The 21,721-nt window shown below is 34.8% G+C and overlaps 2 protein-coding genes across 3 annotated transcripts in view; one reads left to right on the top strand and one right to left on the bottom strand.

Moving 5' to 3' along the window:
* LOC126811146 (bromodomain and WD repeat-containing protein 3) overlaps positions 1 to 21,721 on the bottom strand; it is a 274,126-nt gene that overhangs the window by 91,134 nt on the left and 161,271 nt on the right. For both annotated transcript variants that reach the window (XM_050536628.2, XM_050536629.2), the window contains exons 22-23: positions 20,391 to 20,621; positions 17,155 to 17,279 (exon numbers count right to left, since the gene is read on the bottom strand). In XM_050536628.2, coding sequence (XP_050392585.1) covers positions 17,155 to 17,279; positions 20,391 to 20,621 — 356 coding nt within the window. The remainder of the gene's footprint in view (positions 1 to 17,154; positions 17,280 to 20,390; positions 20,622 to 21,721) is intronic.
* The window catches only part of LOC126811212 (quinone oxidoreductase PIG3), a 166,439-nt gene that overhangs the window by 126,589 nt on the left and 18,129 nt on the right, over positions 1 to 21,721 (top strand). The gene's annotated exons all lie outside the window — the stretch shown is intronic.

The following is a 21,721-nucleotide window of genomic DNA, read 5'->3' as shown; positions in this document are numbered from 1 at the left end:
GTTACAGTCTGATACATGCCAATATCGAAAGGAGAGAGAGAGAGAAATGGGGTTTAACGTCCACTCGACACAAACTAGGTCATTTCGGGACAAACATATGGTTTAATTTTATTTCAATAATTCGCTTGCGCGTAGGGGTCTTTAGCAGTGGGAGGAAACCGGATGACCCGGAGAAAACCCACGAGGTTGGACAGGCGACCCTACTCCTTGCCACGTACAAATCGAAAGGAACCGAGATCTTGGGGTGATAAACCTATATTTCAAGTTTCATTAAAATCGGATAAAAATTGTGACCTGTAGAGTGTTCACAAACAATTGTGGACGGACGGACAGGGGTGACGACAATATACGTCCACATAAAAATGTGGGCGTATAAAAAAAATTCAAATGTGTAGTAAAAATCATTCAACAGATAATTTTTTTCCATGGCAACGCAAAAATTATTAAATCCGACAAATTTCTAATTAGCAAAAGGCACAACTACTGTAATAAGATATTGTGTGTTCAAAGTTTCAACTAGTAAGAATATATATATTCTGAGCACAGTAGTTCAGCATGTCGGGGTTGCACCATCAGTTGCGTCCAGAGTCTAAATCTTTAGACAAATCTCATATTCCGACACATGGAATATCAATTCACAGAATTTCATACTCTGATCATTGTAGCTCGGCAAGGCAGGGTCGCTACTCCCCGTAAGGTTTGTACAACAACCTTTGCCTACCTCAATCATCTGCTGTATGTTAAACAATAAACTTATACATCAGAAAATAAAATACTATAATAGGTATCTTGAACAGTCAAATGTGTTTCTATGGAAACACATAAAATTATCAAATCCGAGAAATTCAAAATAAGTGCCAAGAAAATATCTTGAACGATTTATGAGATATGCTCCGGAAACAAAATTGTACACCAAAAACTAAGTCAAATTTGTTTCCATGGAAACACACAAAATATAAATCCCAGAAATTCCTAAATAGCAAAAGACACAACTTCTGTAATGGGTAGATGTCTGTACAAAGTTTCAAAAAGATATCTTGAATGGTTTATGAGATATGCTCCGGAAACAAAATTATACACCAAAAACTAAGTCAAATTTGTTTCCATGGAAACACAAAAAATATAAATCACAGAAATTCCTAAATAGCAAAAGGCACAACTACTGTAATAGGTTGATGTGTGTGTAAAGTTTCAGAAATATATCTTGAATGTTTTATGAGATATGCTCCGGAAACAAAATTGTACACCAAAAACTAAGTCAAATTTGTTTCCATGAAAACACAAAAAATATCAATCCCAGAAATTCCTAAATAGCAAAAGGCACAACTACTGTAATAGTTTGATGTGTGTACAAAGTTTCAGAAAGATATCTTGAACGGTTTATGAGATATGCTCCGGAAACAAAGTTGTACACCAAAAACTAAGTCAAATTTGTTTCCATGGAAACACACAAAATATCAATCCCAGAAATTCCTAAATACAGTACACTTCAAGCGGAAGTTCTAAATTTCCCCGAGGTCCGACCTGGGCGGAAATGAAAAATCGCGGACGTCAGTTAATCAATCCGCTCTGGCCACGCTCAAAATTCCGCTCTAAAATTCCTCCGCGAATTTAAATAAACCGCCGACCTCCGCGATTATTTTAAACCGCCGCCCACCGCGAAATTTTAAAAAGTCGGACTTTCCACGCATGTACAGTCGGCACATCCATAGCTGGTTTGAAATGGGTTTATTTATCGTGCGATTCCACGGCAGTGATATCGTAGTCGAATATCGGCATGCCAAAAGAAAGATTGTTAATTTAACACGGTTAGACACGCAGATTTTACTGGCTTATATTGAAAAATAACATAAATCAAACAGGCTTTTAAATAATAAAATTAACAGAATTATGGCTGTACCGTACATTACTTCATCAATATGTTCGACATTTTTAAGACTTGCATCGATCTTCTATTTCAAACTCATTCAAATTACGAAAATTTCAAAGTTTACACACATAGATGCTGGTCTTACCGTTAGCGAAAGTTTTGTCCATCGAAATAGCCATTTCCATTCGGACAAATATGTCACACAATGCATTTTAAATTGATAAATCACACCCGAACAAGTAATATATGCCTTCATCTTCTGTTTTCAAGCACACATAGCCAGAAGTCACCGTCAACCTTGCTGAACACGTGTATCAGTCGGATAATACCTTGATTTCGGCACCAAAGAGTCTGGGTCAATGCATACTGTCAGTCAAGATTCCTAATTAATTACGTGAATTCACACGTGTCATCAAAAGGAATTGATAATTGACTAAAATAGAAGCCCCTTTAACAACAAATTGTTACCATGTCGTATTCTTGTAAACAATACTTTCTATTAATTTTATTTACGATAAAACTCGGGATTTAAAAATGTGGATATAAAAGATAATTCAATTTTTGAATCGGTACAGACTTAATGTTTAGCGTATGCGCCGTGTGAAAAGAATACTTAATCATCATATTCGCAGGTGACATATTCTGTTAAAATCATTCGTTGAACCGGTGGTGATATTTTTTTTAATTTGGCACAAAAACCATCCCTTATATCGCACCGTGCCCCTTTAAGTCGGACTTTCCATGCATTTACAGTCAGCACACCCGTACATGTAAATGTTTTAAAATAGCTAGGTTTATTTATAGTGCAATTGCACCGCAGTCATCATATCGTAGTCGAATATCAGCTAATACGGCATGCAAAAAAAAGATTGTTAATTTAACACGGTTAGACATGCATATTTTGCTGTCTTACATTGAAAATATAACAAATATCAAAAATTGGCAGGCTTTTATATAATATAATAAACAGAGTTATGGCTGTACGATTCATTACTTCATCAATATGTTCGACATTTTTAAGACATTCAAACTCGTTCAAATTACGAAAATTTCAAAATTTATACACATAGATGTTGGCCTTACCGTGGGCGAAAGGTTTTGTCCATTAAAATATCCATTCCCATTCTGACAAATAAGTTTCACAATGCATTGTAAATCGGTAAATCAAACCTGAAGTATTATATCTTCGGATTTAAATCACAAATGAATTAAATGCACACCTCGCCAGAAGTCAACGTCAACCTTGACGCAAACATGTACAGAATACCATGATGACCTATTCATTTCGGCACCAAAGAGTCTGAGTCAATGCATACTGTCAATCAAGTTTCCAAATTGTGTGAATTCGCACGTGTCATCAAAGGGAATTGATAATTGACTATAATAGAAGCCCCTTTAACAACAAATTGTTACCATGTCGTAGTCTTGTAGACAATACTTTCATTCTGAATTGTCAGTAAGTAATCATTACCCAAAATAGTTGACCTCATTAATAAAGAATAATTACAATTGGGACGCGAACAAACTGGATTTTTACACTAAATAGGTGCGGTTGTCACGGCTAAATTACTAACAGGCTACGATGAATTAGGGTTAGGTTAGGGTTCCGATATCTTTATTTAGGGTTAGGGTTGGGTTAGGGTTCAGGGGGGTTGGGATGGCCTAGTGGTCTAGAGTGTCACGCTTCGACCTCTAGTTGGCCGGTCACCTCTGGCTTGCGGCTGTGGTTTCGATCCCAGGTGTGAGCGTATGTGGCTTGGAGATAGGGGCGCCTTCTCAACCTCGTGGGTTTACTCCGGGTACTCCGGTTTCCTCCCACAGCAAAGACCCCTGCGCGTGCGCTAAGATCATTAAAATGAACTTGTCTGCGATATCACCTTCGGTGGAAGCGGACGTTAAACGCTAAGAACAACAAGGTTAGGGTTCATTAGTCCACCGATATCTATCATTAGGGTTGAGTTAGGGTCAGGTTTATTGATACCCACATTATAGTATTTCTTATAGCGGCGGACTAGTGAACCCCTGTCGGTGATAATATTTTTAATTTGGCAGACAAATCATCCCTTATAACTAACGCATGCTTTTTTGTGAGGCAATTTCCTTTGTTCTGTTTGATGTTCTCTCTTTGATCAGTTACTATTAATCTAAGTTCTGTCCGGACAAGATCCCATTCATAAGATCTGGTTGTTAGGTGTTTTATTAAAGGTTCTTCGATATGTTCATTGATAATTATTGGAAAGAAACCGAACCGGATTATTATTTAGGATATTTATCGTCAACTGTATAAATACGGTAAGCAGTTTGTGTGTTGCATTTATAAGTTAAAGTATAAAAAGAAATATTTGAAGGGGCTATTTAAGACATGATATTTTTAAGCCTTATACCTGTAACTGAAACGATTTGACGTGTTGATCTGTTTTGCAATGTGGGGAATGGGGAATCTGTAAAGTCAAATACGAAACTGAAATAAGTAAACAATCTTCCAGCTTCTATCCAATATGACTTTTAATTTTGGGGACATAAAGTACATGTATATATTGAACGTTGGGAGCCGAATCGTCATTTTAAATGAATTACCGTTAAAGGAGAAAATATTCCTTCCTAGCAATTTATGCTAATTCGTTTATTTCTACGAATATCGTTAAATTGTTGTTCATAATTAAAATCGCTGCAAATCGCTGCCTTCTATATATGTTTATTGTCGTCCATTTTCAGACATTGTTATCAGAATTCACGAAACATGGTTTCATTGTCTGCTTGTCGGATCAACTAATGACATAGAAAATTGCTATGTGTCTGTGCTTTATGGTGTGATTCACGAATTAAATACCGATGTAGATGTACATTATAAATGAATAGAACATAACGGACATTTTAGGATATGAATACAATAATACATTGGTACACTTTAGTTCATAATCAAAACGGAATTTGAAAAGAGTATTATGAATATATGAATTACCGGTGAACTAAAACGACTAATATACTTGTTTCTTTCTAATAACGTTGTGGCAATATGGACTAAATTACTCTATTTCAAATCACTATGGACTATAATCCGTCGCGAATTTGATATTTCCACCGACTATAATCCGCCGCGAATTCAATATTTTCGCGGGCGATAATCCACCGCGAATTTTATATTTTCGCGGACTTTTTTCCGCCCAGAACGTCTCTAATTCCGCGGAGTGTATATGGGTAAAACACCGCGATTTTTGAGCGGAAAAAACGCCCACAAGGACTATTTTCATACTTCCGCCTGAAGCGTACTGTAGCAAAAGGCACAACTACTGTAATGGGTAGATGTCTGTACAAAGTTTCAAAGATAGGTTGCCAGGCAACGAAACATACGCCCACAGCAACTAAATCGTCCGGGCAGTTAACAAGGGTTGTCGCATATTTTTACTTTTTTCGGTAATGAAACATTTATAATACACTAAAATCTGATTAAGAGCAACAACTCACGAAGTAATTATCAGAAAACTATTAGAATTTGTTTGGTTTTTATAAAGTTCTGCCCCATGCTAACGTTTTGTATGCAAAGCTTTTAATATCATAGATTTAACTGTTCAAGTCATAAAAATTCATTGAAAATCAATATACTTGTTCGTCTCAAGATATTAAACTCTGTGTATCAATCTGAAATCAATCGGATGATAACTTAAGGGCCATAACTTTGGCAGTAATTATCAGAAATCGTTGAAAATCAATAGGAATCTTCGTCTCATGACCTCAAACACTGTGTATAAATTTAAACTCAATCAGATATTAACTTGAGCCTCAAGAGCATCCACAAGATTTTTTAAAGTGATCAAGGGCCATAACTCTGGCAGCAAATATTGGAAATCGCTGAAATTCAATAGGCTTCTTCGTCTCATGACCTTAAACACTGTGTATAAATTTAAAGTCAATCGAATATTAACTTTCGCTTCTAGAGCATCCACAAGATTTTTCAGAGTGATCAAGGGCCATAACTCTGGCAGTAATTATCAGAAATCGCTGAAAACCAATAGGCTTCAACATCTTATGACCTTAAACACTGTGTATAAATTTAATGTCGATCGGATGTTAACTTTAGCCTCTAGAGCGTCCACAAGATTTTTTGAAGTGATCAAGGGCCATAACTCTGGCAGTAATTATCGGAAATCACTGAAAATCAATAGGCTTCTTCGTCTCATGAACTTAAACACTGTGTATAAATTTGGCCTTTAGAGTGTCCACAAGATTTTTTGAAGTGATCAAGGGCAATAACTCTGGCAGTAATTATCGGAAATCGTTGAAAATCAATAGGCTTCTTCGTCTCATGACCTCAAACACTGTGTATAAATCTAAGGTCAATTGGATATTAACTTTGGCCTCTAGAGCATCCACAAGATTTTTCAAAGTGATCAAGGGCCATAACTCTGGCAGTCATTATCGGACGACGTGGGCGTATAAAAAGATATCTTGAATGGTTTATGAGATATGCTCCGGAAACAAAATTGTACACCAAAAACTAAGTCATTTTTGTTTCCATGGAAACACAAAAAATATAAATCTCAGAAATTCCTAAATAGCAAAAGGCACAACTACTGTAATAGGTTGATGTGTGTGCAAAGTTTCAGAAAGATATCTTGAACGGTTTATGAGATATGCTCCGGAAACAAAATTGTACACCAAAAAATAAGTCAAATTTGTTTCCTTGGAAACACAAAAAATATAAATCCCAGAAATTCCTAAATAGCAAAAGGCACAAATACTGTAATGGGTAGATGTCTGTACAAAGTTATATCTTGAACGGTTTATGAGATATGCTCCGGAAACAATGTGGGCGTAAAAAAAAGATATCTTGAATGGTTATGAGATATGCTCCGGAAACAAATTTGTTTCCAAAACACAAAAAATATAAATCCCAGAAATTCCTAAATAGCAAAAAGCACAGCTACTGTAATAGGTTGATATGTGTGCAAAGTTTCAGAAAGATATCTTGAACGGTTTATGAGATACGGTCCGGAAACCAAATCGGACAGACGGACCTCATTTCTATAACCATCCCTATCTTCGTTCGTCGCGGGTACAACAAAGTGAAACAAGGGCCATAACTCACAGCATAATTAACGGAAATTGCTGAAATACAATAGGCTTCTTCATTTCACTAATTTAAATGATGCATATGAATTTCATACAGACTAAGTGTTAACTTTTGTCGTTCAAGTGTTCACAAGATTCATCTAAGTGAAACAAGGGCCATAACTCTAGATGTAATTAATGGGAATTGCTGAAATTCAATAGGCCTCTTTGATTTACTAATTTAAATGATGCATATAGATTTGATACAGATCAGTTGATAACTTTTGTCGTTAGAGCGTTCACAAGCTTCAACAAGTAAAACAAGGGTCATAACTCTAGAAGTAATTGATGGAAATTGCTGACATTCCATAGGCTTCTTCATTTAACTAATTTAAATGATATATATGAATTTCATACAGATTAACTTTTGTCGTTCAAGCGTTCACAAGATTCAACAAAGTTAAACAAGGGCCATAACTCTAGATGTAATTAACGGAAATTTGCTGAAATTCAATAGGCTTCTTTGTTTTACTAATTTAAATGATGCACATAAATTTCATACAGATCGGTTGATAACTTTTGTCGTTAAAGCATTCACAAGGTACAACAAGTGAAACAAGGGCCACAACTCCAGAAGAAATAAAGAGAAATTGCTGAAATTCAATAGGCTTCTTTATTTCACTAATTTAATTGATGCATATCAATTTCATATAGATCAGTTGATAACTTTTTTCATTAGAGCGTTCACAAGATTCAATTAAGTGAAACAAGGGCCATAACTCTAGATGTAATTAACGGAAATTGCTGAAATTCAATAGGCTTCTTTGTTTTACTAATTTAAATAATGCATATAAATTTCATACAGATCGGTTGATAGCTTTTGTCGTTAGAGCGTTCACAAGGTGCAACAAAGTGAAACAAGGGCCATAACTCCAGAAGAGTTTAACGAAAGTTATTGAAATTAAATAGGCTTCTTCATCTCACTAATGCAAACAACATATATCAATTTCAAAACAATCAGATGATGAATGTAGTCTGTAGAGTGTTCACAAGAAATTGTGGAAATGGACGGACGGTCAGACGGGGGCGACGGCAATATACGACCACATTTCCATGTGGGCGTATAAAAACAATACGCCAAGTAACAAACAATACGCATATACAGCGATGAATTAATCCCGGTCGTGATTGGTAATCAACAAAAATCGACGAGTAAAACTTATTTATTCCATACATTATTGTTTATTTAACAATAATTAAGTGTTTAACAGTTTATTTAACGATAAGTACAACTCAGTTGATTAAAATAACAACGGGGAATGAAAAAGCCCGATAAAAAAAATAGGTTGGGATGAAACAGTCCGAGGTGAAATGGTTGTGGGATGAACTGACTTGCACCCGGCAGGTAACTACAGTAGGCCGTGGTCTGAAATTTCTAGCTAGCTTGCTTCTGTTTCTCCGTTCCGACCATTTTCGGGTGGAAAAAAAAACTACATCATCTAATTCTTCTAGTATTACTTTGTAGTGTCACACAACTTTTCTTTTATCAATTCTTTGACGTTTGATAGAAAACATAAATTAAATATGGGCTTACTTGTCAATGTGCAATGGTATTTGAATTTTGCGATGACTCGGTTTAAACAGATCACGTGACATAATTGGCCAATCAAACATACACGACGAAAAGTTCAACAGGTCATGTGGTGAAAGGTCACCTGCTCTTTGTTTACGTTTTGATATTAACGGTACATGGCGGAAGGATAGCTAAAGTAAAACTTCATAGCTCGAGTACATTTTGTTATAACACTGAGCTAAAACCGTTCACTGCGACAAGCTGGGAAAAATTTAAGGTATGTGCTAACCAGTGGATCAAATTAGATGGAAATGTGCCGGAGAGGCCTACTTATCACATTCCACGTTACCAAACTGTGTATGAAACATTATCACGATTCCTAAATTGTTAAAGAAAGTGATGTTTAGAAGAAAAAAAAAAAAAAAAAAAATAATAGGTCTGGTTAATTTGTTTAAGGGGATCGGATCATATCTTAACATTTTCCCTATTTTCTTGCAAATGCAAGCTGATGAAGATATTCTCCCAACCCAGACCAAGGACTACTCCGCCCAAGACCACTCAGACCAATAGAGAAGTCCACTCAGTCAAAGACAGAAGACCACTATGGTTAAGACTGCGTCATCATTATTGAGGTGAAATACAATGTGCAGTACTCATACCCAACAAGTTGTTATGGAGAGAGAGAAATGGGGTTGAATGTCCACTCGACACAAACTAGGTCATTTTGGGACTAACATATGTTTTAATTTTTTTATTTCAATAATTCGCTTGCGGGTAGGGGTCTTTAACAGTGGGAGGAAAGGGGAGGACCCACGAGGTTGGACAGGCGACCCTACTCCTTGTCACGTACAACCGGGGATTCGAAACCACGTCTGTTGACTCAATGACAGACTTTATGATACAGTGCGCACATGCTAACAATTCGGCCATCCTACCCCAATGTTATGGAGAAAATTAGAACCGAAATAGATGAGTTGGTACAAGTGCACTTACTTTTTTTGAAAAAAATATGTATGAAGAATTATTTCTGCCATTGCATCACCAGTCAAAAAGGCGGCATATTCTGGCGCATTCCTCCCAGGTTGCCTGAATGTAGCTGTGGAAATTTAAACCCCTCTTATTAAACTCTATTGAACAAATGACAGGGTTAGGGTGACTAGAGATCAAGTACCAAACAAAATTTTCAATGTGAATGTAAATCAAGCTGCATTACACTTTAACAGATAGATCAGTAATAGATGTACTTGTTACAAGTGGAAACTTTCTTGTATGGTTTTGTGTATATTGTTCGAATATAAAAGTGACAGCCAAACATATGCTGACAGTGACATTGATTTTAATAGTGATGATGATATTGATGAAATTATGTGAGTAGGCCTACACCTGTATACATGTATTTTTGTAATCGGTTTTTTAATATTACATATTTTAAATATGTTTTACTTGAATGTACTGTACATGTCAATAAATTTTCATATTATATTTTGTCACTTTATGCTTACTATATGTTTTTATTTTACTTTTTTATTCTAATTCATTTCCGACGGTTTCCCCTTGTCAGTGGTGCAGGCGAAGGGCTGACAAGGCACAAGGACAGCAGTCTAGTTGAGGTCCTGTGTATACATTGGTGTGCACGTAAAAAGATCCCTTGGCAGTTGTAATTTGATATAAACGTAGGCCATAGCGCTGTGCCCAGGCAAAATTTGCTTTATAGCACACTGTATGGCGTATATGCCCATCTTCATTAGACCATTTCATTTCTAATTCATTTTACTAGAACCATTTTACTTAGGTAATTACTGTTTGTTTTTCTCTTATATGTACTTTTATTTACTGGTTGGTATATATCTTTCAATTTTGTACAGTGTATATGGGCACAAGACCTGATCTCTGTGTAAATACATGTATTCTGTGAATATAAGAACCTGAACAGCACATAAGAAACTGTTCTCCAGTATTAATACACTTTAAAAAATGATGATGTTCTTATTATTATTATATACTTAATACTAGTGGTGTATGGTATTGTTGTGTACGAGGAAATTTATATAATTGCATTTGTTTATTTTTTTTAATTTCTTTCTTTAAATAAATGTAATCTTATACTCTCTTATAGGGGGTTGAGTAGCCGAATGGGTAGCATATCATAAGGTCTGTCATTGAGTCCACTGGCGTGGTTTAGATTCCACGGTTGTACTTGACAAGGAGAAGGGTGGCCTGTCCAACCTCATGGGTTTTCTCTGGGTCCTTCCGTTTCCTCCCACTGCTAAAGACCACTACACGCAAGCGAATTATTGGAATAAAATTGAACCAAAATTACCTAGTTTGTGTCGAGTGGAAGTTAAACCCCATTTCTCTCTCTCTATACTCTTATAATAAGTCTATTGTTTTCTCGTTTTAAAAAAAATAGTAAAATTGATGAAGGTGAATTATTATTAATTGTATCGATCAGATCACATGGTATTATTATTTGTTTTTTCTTAGCATTATATATAATTATAAGACGGAACCAGTATTTCAAGCATGCCAAAATCGTTTTCATCTGTATTAAGTATATATTTCTTTTGGATATTGTTTCACTGAAATAGTTTTGAAGAAATACTTGTTTCCAGAAAATAAAAGATTCATTCAATCATTGGTGCTATTTCCTAATTATTGGCCATATTTATGCCACAGATCAGGGGTAAGTCGTCTTTACCGTGTCAATGCAACATTTAACAGGTGATATTATCCAGTAATCCCGGCATATTTGCAGAGAAATTCTCTCAGACAAATGTAAACAATCCAACGTGTTCCGTCTCATAAAAGGTATTCACTGGTCTATTTATGGCTACTGACCCTTGACCTATGACGATCTTTGCTTTTATGGTTTCTGATTGGCTTAGAATTTGATTTTTTCACCCGATTATGGCTACACTTGACAAATATAGTTCGAGATGTAATTCAAGTGCAAGACGTATTGTGCAATGCATCGGAACAGAAAAGTATGCGACAGTGACGGCCTACTGGTTAAATTATGTAACAAAGCGTCAGATTTTCACCCGGAATTTGCTGGGACGAGATGAAACGATTTTCGGGGCTAAATCACAGCCTACAGGTGGGAATTAATAGAACAATAGCATTCGACCAATCAATTAATTTATGCTAATAAAAAGGGTCATTTATGACTCAACTGTACATGATTTTGTATGGCACCCATAGCACAGGTGAGAATTAATAAAATAATAGCATTCGACCAATCAAATAATTAATCCATACTGTAATAACGTTCATTTATGACTCCATCCTATATTCTAAATAACAATCGGCTGACCAAAAGGTGAATAGCTCATAATACCGTGTATACACAGACCTTTTCTGTAATTAATGTGTATGGGAATATAGATTAAGAGGAGATTAGTGACTAATATGATAATTGTCTGCGATGTCACCTCGGTTGAAGCGGATGTTAAATAAAGCCATTTCCCACAAAATATGATAATCGTAGTTAAAAGACGACTTTCACAACATAAAAGTTGCGTTTATTTTGAATGCTAAAATAACTCTGGCTTAGTTTGGCTTGGCTCTGAATTTTGATGGAGCGGAATATTTTTAAAGACACAGATTTTTATTAACAATTTTACAGACTGTGGTATAGGATTTAAATAGTTCATTTACATTATCAATACATACAATTATATATAAATCCGTTGATTGTTTTCCAATTTTGATTTCTTTTTGTGCATGCTGCTATTTCTTTATTTATAAACCAGTGATTGTTTTTTAGTGTCAGGGATAGAACTTTATTTGAAAACACACAAGCAAAATTTTGCTTGTTGATTTCAAATGTACAAGCAAAAATAGGATTTTGAAGAAATTCAAGGGGCAATTTTTTTTTGGATGAAAATACTATCTTATGTTATGTTATACATTGGAGTGTACACATATTCCTTACATTTCATTAAAAAGATAATGGCTAATAAAACAAAACGATGAACACCCAAAACTGTCCTCAACACTAGAGCTGGGAGATATTCCTTGAAATATCGCGATATAATCACTATATTGCGATATTTTATGAAATGTCAATACTTTCAGTTTATCATCTTTTAAATGTAAATAACCATGCATAAGAAGTTGGAAATACCCCTGGAGTATTCACTTAACACTTTCTAGTCAGTACTATTATTTCTAGTCAATATTATTTTTCGCACACACTACCGAATCTATAAACAAAATTTACAAACTTGCAAAAGTTGTTGTTAAATTCCATTTTTTTTAATTTTCAATATTATAATATTTTATTTAAATCAAAAATATTTACATATGAGGGAGGCACAAAAAATATATAAAAAAAGTTTGTGTTCTTTTCGGCCGGGCATATTTTTATAGCTACCCTTGAAAACTCGTTTTTTTCTCATTCAAACGTATACCTTTTTGAAGATGCATTATATAATACAAGGATAGTAAATTAAACTATAAGACATAAGTACTATGTCAAAAAGTGTCCATTGATTTAGTCAAATTGAAATAGCGATTTTTCAGATCACGGCCAGCTATGCATGACACGTCCGATGCTGATTTTGAAAATAAAGAACTTATTATTATTATTATTATAATCAGTTAATGATAATTAAATCTGTCTACCGGAACTCTCAAAGTATCGGTATAAACAATTTGTCAAGATGTATTGAAATTGAACAGAAACGGATAATGCTAACGGGTGGAAAAGTGAGCGAGAAGTCACGTGACGTATAAACAAAGCTCTGTATCGGCATTTGCAAACTTCGTGGAATGAATACTCGGGAGTTTATAACAGTATTTATTCATCGTTAAGCAATAAAATATCGTAAATAACATCAAAAGGAAAACAGTCTTTCAATATTTATGTTAAATATCATCCAGAAAAATCCAAACCGCGATATATCGTGATTTTTTACTATTAATATACTGTTTGTGTTGCGTGAAACTTGAAAACCTTTCGCCAATAACGTTTATTTTTGATTGATGTCGGAATTTGTTTAATGGAATATTACGACAATAATGAAAGGACAGATTGTCTAACACTAAACGAGGTCAATTATGATATGTGTGTATTGTTTTTATTGAATTTGGTAAACTCCTAGCCAATAAAATATAAGATTTTTACCACAATAAAAACGATCAATTCGGGGAAAAACTGAAGAATTCCGAATGTCTGACAAAGAAATCTGAATACATGACGCATATGTCACAAAATGCCAGATATAGACATCCCTTTATTTACATTTTGCAAGGAAGGAAAATAATCAAAAGAATTTACGTTTTTTGTCATAATTATGGTCTTGATTTTGTGTAGAAGAAATCATGTTATTCAGTAACAATAAGCGAAAAAATGTTACACGCATTTCTTTTCGTGTGACATATTTTGTAAGACACAGTCTACAAAATCAACACGCATTTTGCGTGTTTGCGTCCGTCAAATTCAATCCCTGTCTAGTGTTGTGTTTTTAGTATTCATGCTGTTATTTGTGTTTTTAGTATTTAGTGTTTAGTGTACGGTTTATTCCAACGAAGGCGCGGTTATTGACCGTAACGGATTAAATGGTTATTGACCGTAACGGATTAAAAGTGGTTGTTTTCGACGCCTTCGTGGGAATCCAGCTTTCAGGGATTAAAATGGATTAAAAATGTAACAATGGAGTTATAGATTGTTATGATAAGAACTTACACTTTCATAATCCCCAATGTGACAAATTAACTAACATTTTAACATATTTGGCATATGACTTTAAGAAATAAAAACAAATTAATTTAATTTCGCCAAAGAAGACACCCTGTCTAAATACTCGACTAAAGTTAATTCCTCTTCTTCGTGTCTACTTTTAAATTCCTAGAGCTGGCTTTGGATTTGGGCATATTTATGTCTCTTCCTTTGTGGTTCCTGTCCTCCGGCATTCTGTACGATTCTAATTTCATTAATACTTTGCTGTTGTTGTAAAAATGCGATCATTTCAAAAACATTCGGGTGAGCTTTAACAACTAGCTTCCTGATCCTTGACCTTGAATGCCATCCTTCCAGAGTGTTTTTGGTTCTATGTTCCCCTGTGTCGTAGTGGTTCCACTGATGAGTAGCATATTCACCCTCGCTCATTGGTTTGTTACATAGTCGGCCAATTCAATTATTTTTGGATCTGATTGAGAGTGAGCGAATATGTGAACACTACTTCAGGCCACGAAATTTCAAATTTTGGCGTAACCAGAAAAATGGTTGTGGGTTTATGCTTTGCGTAACCATTTTCTTTGGTTACACCAGATGACCATTGCGTAACCAATTGGTTACATAAAATGGTTGCGCTGTTTTCATGTTTTATCCAGATTTAAATGGTGCTATTATTCATTTCCACTTGCAGTGAATGTATTTTTTAAAGAAATAACTTGACTATCTTTATTCTTTTATATTTAATATTATATTAGGTTAAGTGTTAATGACTTTAATCCCACGGTGTCCCCATTTAAACAATAAAACATTAGAAAAAAAATGTTCCACTTCACTAAATCCCTACATTTTAATAATGAGGGGAATCGGTTCCAAAAATTACTAATGGATTTTCGTTTTTATATCATATCTGACCTTCAAAAACCAGGAATGGTAGCTACCACATTGTTTTCGGTCACTGAAGACTACATGCGTACTTCATTTTACACTTGTCACTTGCAATCATGCATCCAAGCATGTAGCATGAGATAGCCTCACTCATAGGTATAGCGACTGATTGACAAACATCATTTATTATAAACCTCGGCACTCTATACACAAAGTCTCAAAAGGAAACAGAATAGTTTGATGTCATGAAATAATATTAAAATAGACAGGAGAGTAAAATTGTTTATATATGACGACATACATACAGGTCATTGGTACTACAGCATGGCTATAGTGAAAACTGAAAGGAACACGTGTAGTAAATTCTTTGGAATTATAGCCGACATGTTAAATAGTCAAACTCATTTCACATTTTGTGTTTGAAAATCCAAAGTTACGCTTTCAAAATTTATGGTATATAACTAATCATTTAAAGAATTAGGAGTGAGGGGCATTTGTAAATCAACCTGCTTGCAACTGGTCAATAGCCTATACCTGGTGTCAAAATACGTGATCTGTCAAAGCACCGGTAAGATGGAGAAATGAAATGCCAAGAATGAATGAATGGAGTTTGTGCTATAATACAAATAATTTAGACCCGTGTCACAAAGTCATCCTGTATAAAAATTAATCAAATGTGAATAAATCTGTTAATGAAATTTGTTAACGTAACCGATATTTCAATTTGCGTAACCAGGAAATCGGTCGCGTGTTTCTGAGCTAGCGCGACCACACGTAACCGATTGGTATCGTTCGCGTCAAAGTTCGTGTGGCCTGCTACTTGGATGATTTGATGATATTCATCATTAGTTGTCAATTGGGGATTAAGATTCATATTTAATACTTGGATGATTTGATGATTTTCATCATAAGTTGCCAATTGGTGAATAAAATTCAGAGTGAACATAAATTCATAAAATCTTTAACACCGTTAATTGGGATCTAATAACAACATGCCTCTCTTCAAACGAAAGCCGACAAGTTGATATCTGCGCCTTCGTGGGATTATCGCACTGCCATTGTGAGCTTGACTTATGACCACGTGTACAGATGGAAGACTAGTTAATTCATTTGTGATTTAAAAAAGATACATTACCTGGGAGTGATTTACCGATTTCCAATTGTATAATTACCTGGGACGTGATTTACCGATTTTGCATGTATTTGTCAATGGTGGAATACTAATTTTATAGGATAATGAATAATAAATAATACCACGACCACAGTAAGGTGATAGTCTATGGGTGTGCATTTTTTTTTATATTCACCTTTTTTATTCGTACTTCATATGTAAATAATCGTAATCAAAATGAACTAATCGAATAAACGGCTCGCAGAAATCAAAAGATTCATCTTATAGTTCAATGCCGTAGATAAATTAATCATGTGTTGATTTTTCAACGTATCTCTGGAAAGTAATATGTAAAGGCCGTAGATAAGTAAACTGTGTGTTGATTTTTCAACGTATCTCGGGAAAGTAATATGTAAAGGCCGTAGATAAGTAAACCGTGTGTTGATTTTTCAACGTATCTCGGGAAAGTAATAAGAAAAGGCCTAGATAGGTAAACCGTGTGTTGATTTTTCAACGTATCTCGGGAAAGTGAACGGCTCGTCTAATAAATAAACGGCATAAATAAGTGAACTGGTCGTCCATTTATAAACGCCTCTCGGAGAAACTAAACCTGTTTTGAAAGTAAACTATATGCATACTTTCCAGCGCTAAAAACCCCGTTCTAAACGATACCATTCTTCTAGTGGAAATTTAAACAACATATATCAATTTTAAAACAATCAGATGATAAATGTAGTATGTAGAGTGATCACACGAAATTGTGGATGGCTGATCGACAGGCAAACCGATACATGGACGGGCAGACCAGGGCATCAGCAATATACAACCACATTTCCATGTGGGCATATAAAAACTGCAAACATGTTTCCTTTGCTTTGCTGTCAGGTTGTAGGGGTTATATTATTTACGTCTCCCAAAATCTGTAGTGGGAGTATACAAAAGACAAGTATGGAATCTCTAATAGTAAAAGCATAATGTTAACTTACTTTATAGAGAACTTGCCACCACAAGCTTTTCCAGATTCTGGTTCAATAATTGCCAGACGTAAACAACACAATCTTGGTGGACGAATTTCATAGTGTATACCAATAATACGTACTAATTCTTGCTCCTATAATATAAAATAGGTTGCCAGACAACAAAACATACGCCCACAGCAGCTAAGTCGTCCAGGCAGTCAACAAGTGTTCTCGCATATTTTTTTCATTTGTCGGTAATGAAACATTTATAATACACTAAATCTGACTAAGAGTAACATCTCATTAAGTAATTATCAGAAAATCATTAGAATTTGTTCGGCTTCTAGTTCTGCGCCATGCTAACGTTTAGTATACAAAACATTTAATACCACGATTTAGCTGTTCATTGAAAATCAATATACTTGTTCATCTCCAAGACCTCAAGATTTTTTTGAAGTAATCAAGGGCCATAATTATTGGAAATCGTTGAATATCAATCGCCTTCTTCAACTCATGACCCTAAACACTGTTTATAACTTTAAAGTCAATTAGTTATTACCTTTAGCCTCGAAAGTGTCCCCAAGATATTTCATTGCGATATAGGACCATAACTCCAACAGTAATCAATAGGCTTCTTCGTCTCATGACCTTAAACACTGTGTATAAATTTAAAGTCAATCGGATATTAACTTTAGCCTCTAGCGCGTCCACAGGATTTTTCAAAGTGATCAAGGGCCATAACTCTGGCAGTAATTATCGGAAATCGCTGAAAATCAATTGTCTTCTTCGTCTCATGACCTTAAACAATGTGTATAAATTTAAAGTCAATCAGATATTAACTTTAACCTCTAGAGTGTTCACAAGATTTTTCAAAGTGATCAAGGACCATAACTCCAGTAATTATTGGAAATCGCTGAAAATCAATAGGCTTCTTCATCTCAGGACCGTAAACACTGTGTATCAATTTAAAGTCAATCGGATATTAACTTTAGCCTCTAGAACGCCCACAAGATTTTTCAAAGTGATCAAGGGCCATAACTCTGGCAGTAATTATCGGAAATCGCTGAAAATCAATAGGCTTCTTCGTCTTATGACCTTTAACACTGTGTATAAATTTAAAGTCAAACGGATATTAACTTTGACCTCTAGAGCTTTCACAAGATTTTTTGAAGTGATTAAGGGACATAACTCTGGCAGTAATTATCGAAAATTGTTGAAAATCAATAGGCTACTTCGTCTCATGACCTTAAACACTGTGTATAAATTTAAAGTCAATCGGATATTAACTTTAGCCTATAGAGCCGGACTGACGGACGGACAGGGGCGATAACAATATACTACCACATTTCAATATGGGAGTATAAAAAAGATACCCACGCAAGGTGTAAAAATTCGCCAACACAACAACAATGTCTTGGCAGCAGCTGGGATGTTGACCAAATAAGTAAAATTTGAATTGTCATCATTATCGACTTTTGTGTACAGTAGATCGGGCCTCATTCAACGAGGAGCATTTGCTATTCAGTATCAGAAATAATTATCCGAAAACATGTAAATTCGCACTTCCAAGGGTAATTAATTTAGAAATGATACACTAAACTGCAGGACCAACAATACAAAAATTGCATTAAATGGGTAATAGATAAAATATACACAAGCAATGGTACCATATCTAAAATTATTTATGTAATTAAACCAAAATTGAATATGTAGCCTAAAGAAAGAAATAATTAGTAACGTAAAAAATAATTAAATTACCAGTCCAGTAGTAACTGGCAGTACCACTTTTCTTTTCTTTTAACTTAGCATGATTTTAAAAAATATCCTTGTGACGTGTTCCCCATTCCGATAGTTTTTGTCAATATTGTTTCATGTAAGATAATTGGTGTGCTTATTAGATTCTATAGTATTTCTATATTAGGAATAGAGGGGAGGGGAGGGTGCGTGAAAAATTACTTTTGCATAACAATTAAATATTGGTATCCATTTAATTATGCCCCTCCCCCCCCCCATGGCGATTATCCTCTCAATGTACGGGATATTTTTCTCCCATGATTGCGTAAATCTGCTTTTACATTTATTCGAGAGAGTGTTCCTATCTTGAAATTAAATTTCCAGGTTGTGTTGCATTCAAAGTATTGTATTCGATCGCAATCTTTATTGTTTACATGCAAAGAGTTGCTTCCCTTAGTTTCATAGTTTTGGCGAGAAAATTAAACCAGCGGCTGCCAGGCAGGATACGCCCACATTTTGCAAGAGATGGATAGAGAACAAGCTAAAAACAAACAGGATTTTTTGTACAATCAGGGGCAATAATCCAAAAAATTATAGTCTGAAATGTGCAAATATCAAAAGGGACTGAGATCTTTGGAATATAAAGATATGATATGATTTTTCGTACAATCAGGGGCCATAATTCAGGAAGTTATGGTCATATATGCACGAATATCGAAAGGAAAGGAGATCTTTGGGTTATAAACTTACATTTCAAGTTTCAACAAAATCGGATAACATTTGTGACCTCTATGGGGTCCACAACCTTGATATATCATACTTTTATGCTATTTGAAAACGAGGGGCGGCCTTAGGGTGTAACGGTAATAAACTAAAACGATTTTTTAAATCAGATAAAAATTATGACCTCTATAGGGTCCACAAGCTAAAAACGCGATTTTTCGTACAATCAGGGGCCATAATTCAGGAAGTTATGGTCGATATGCGCGAATATCGAAAGGAACCGAGATATTTCGGTTATAAACTTACATTTCAAGTTTCATCAAAATAGGATTAATATTGTGACCTCTAAAAAGGTGATCTTTCGTACAAACAGGGGCCATAATTCATGAAGTTTCGATCCGATACATGCCAATATCGAAAGCAACCAAGATCTTTTGGAGATAAACCTATATTTCAAGTTTCGTCAAAATCGGATAAGAATTGTGACCTGTAGAGTGTCCACAAACAAATTGTCCGGACGGACAGGGGCGACGACAATATACGTCCACATGAAGATGAAAATGTGGGCGTATAAAAACTGTTTGTTTGAAAATGCGTTAGAAATCTATTACCGCGCAGTAGAGCGGTACGTGAGGCCTTTTCGTGGCACTTTACCGCGTAATGCGGTCGAGTTGACAGGTCTGATGACATTTGAAATTGGGTTGTATAAAAATCCATAAAATAGTCCGACCAGAAATTATGGATGCATCAAAAATTAATGTGGGTGTATGTTTACAACAAACTAAAGAAATAATTCTAGAACATACCCTGAGATTCGGGTTTTTATGCCATGGTTGATTCTTATCTATGTTGATTTCATAAGCACTAGTTCTTTTAACAGCCTTCAAATAGAGTTCATGACCCTGTCGAAAATAAATAACCTCATCCCCCATCTGTGGTACATAAGGTGTTTTACGAGGAACTGTATCTGTCAGCCATTCTGGTGGACGGAACTCTTCAGGTACTTCTTGAATACTTTGATCTATTTGAGGTCGGCGCTTAAAAAAAAAAATAACCCAAGAAAATACACATGCATGAAGAATTTACATCTAAAATATAAGACAGGTTGTCAGTGTAGGATAAAGCATGAGACTGAGGTTATGCTGGGGAAAGAGAGACTGAAGAAAATAACCCGAGAGAAAGAAAAACCGAGGCCGGTAGGCCAAGGGTTTTCTGTTGAGGGTTTTTTCTGAAGTCATTCTTCTCCGGCATAACAAGGTTTTTGATTTATCCACTTGGAAAAAATGTCAGTGGTGTAACGAGCATAAATGTTTATATTTTCACACTTTTAAATAAATAAAAAAAAGATAAAAGCCAAATAAACTGTCATATAAAGATTAGAATGATTTATTTGTCATTATTAAAGAACAGGTTTTTAAACATTTGGATTTGCAAAACAAATCTTCTGAATATGAAACAATATCATGTAAAACTACAAAGAATACTGTTACACCAATGACTTATTTTGTTACACCACTGATTTTTCTTTACATAGATACAAATTAAATGCCTCTTTTACTAATCATCAAAATCAAAAAGGCTTAATAGTAAAGTCTGAACATCAATATTTAAAAAAGTTTAAACAAATATTAACATTTATGAAATGAAAATATTGTGGTAATGTTGTAACACCAATTTGTCAATGGCGTAACATATCTAGCAAACTTTAGCACATAAAATGTTGCAACATTACTTTTATAGTATGTCTCTTTAATAAAAGAATAAAATAAACAATCTGAAAGAAAATACTCTTGATAGATGTATTGCAAACCAATTCAGTTTTGCAAAAAAATTGCCTAAAAGGAAAGTTTTGTCAGTGGTGTAACAAAACCTGTCAATGGTATAACATTTTCTAGTGTTACACCACTGACTGTTACACCACTGGCCCATTCATACTTTTATGAACATTTATAACAATAAATGCTCCCTAAATACTGACCACATGGCATAAAGGATGATGTTTCAATAGTTTAAATTTGCTTAAAATAAAAAATGTTTTAAATTAGTTCATATGAACAAGTAATCAGTGTTACACCACTGACACAATAAAAAGTTATGGTGAATAATAGACTTATCTAATTGCGTGGAACTTCTACAA

Source organism: Patella vulgata, chromosome 2, assembly GCF_932274485.2.
Source record: "Patella vulgata chromosome 2, xgPatVulg1.2, whole genome shotgun sequence".
Lineage (NCBI taxonomy): Eukaryota > Metazoa > Mollusca > Gastropoda > Patellidae > Patella > Patella vulgata.
This window is presented reverse-complemented; position numbering and strand designations above follow the sequence as displayed.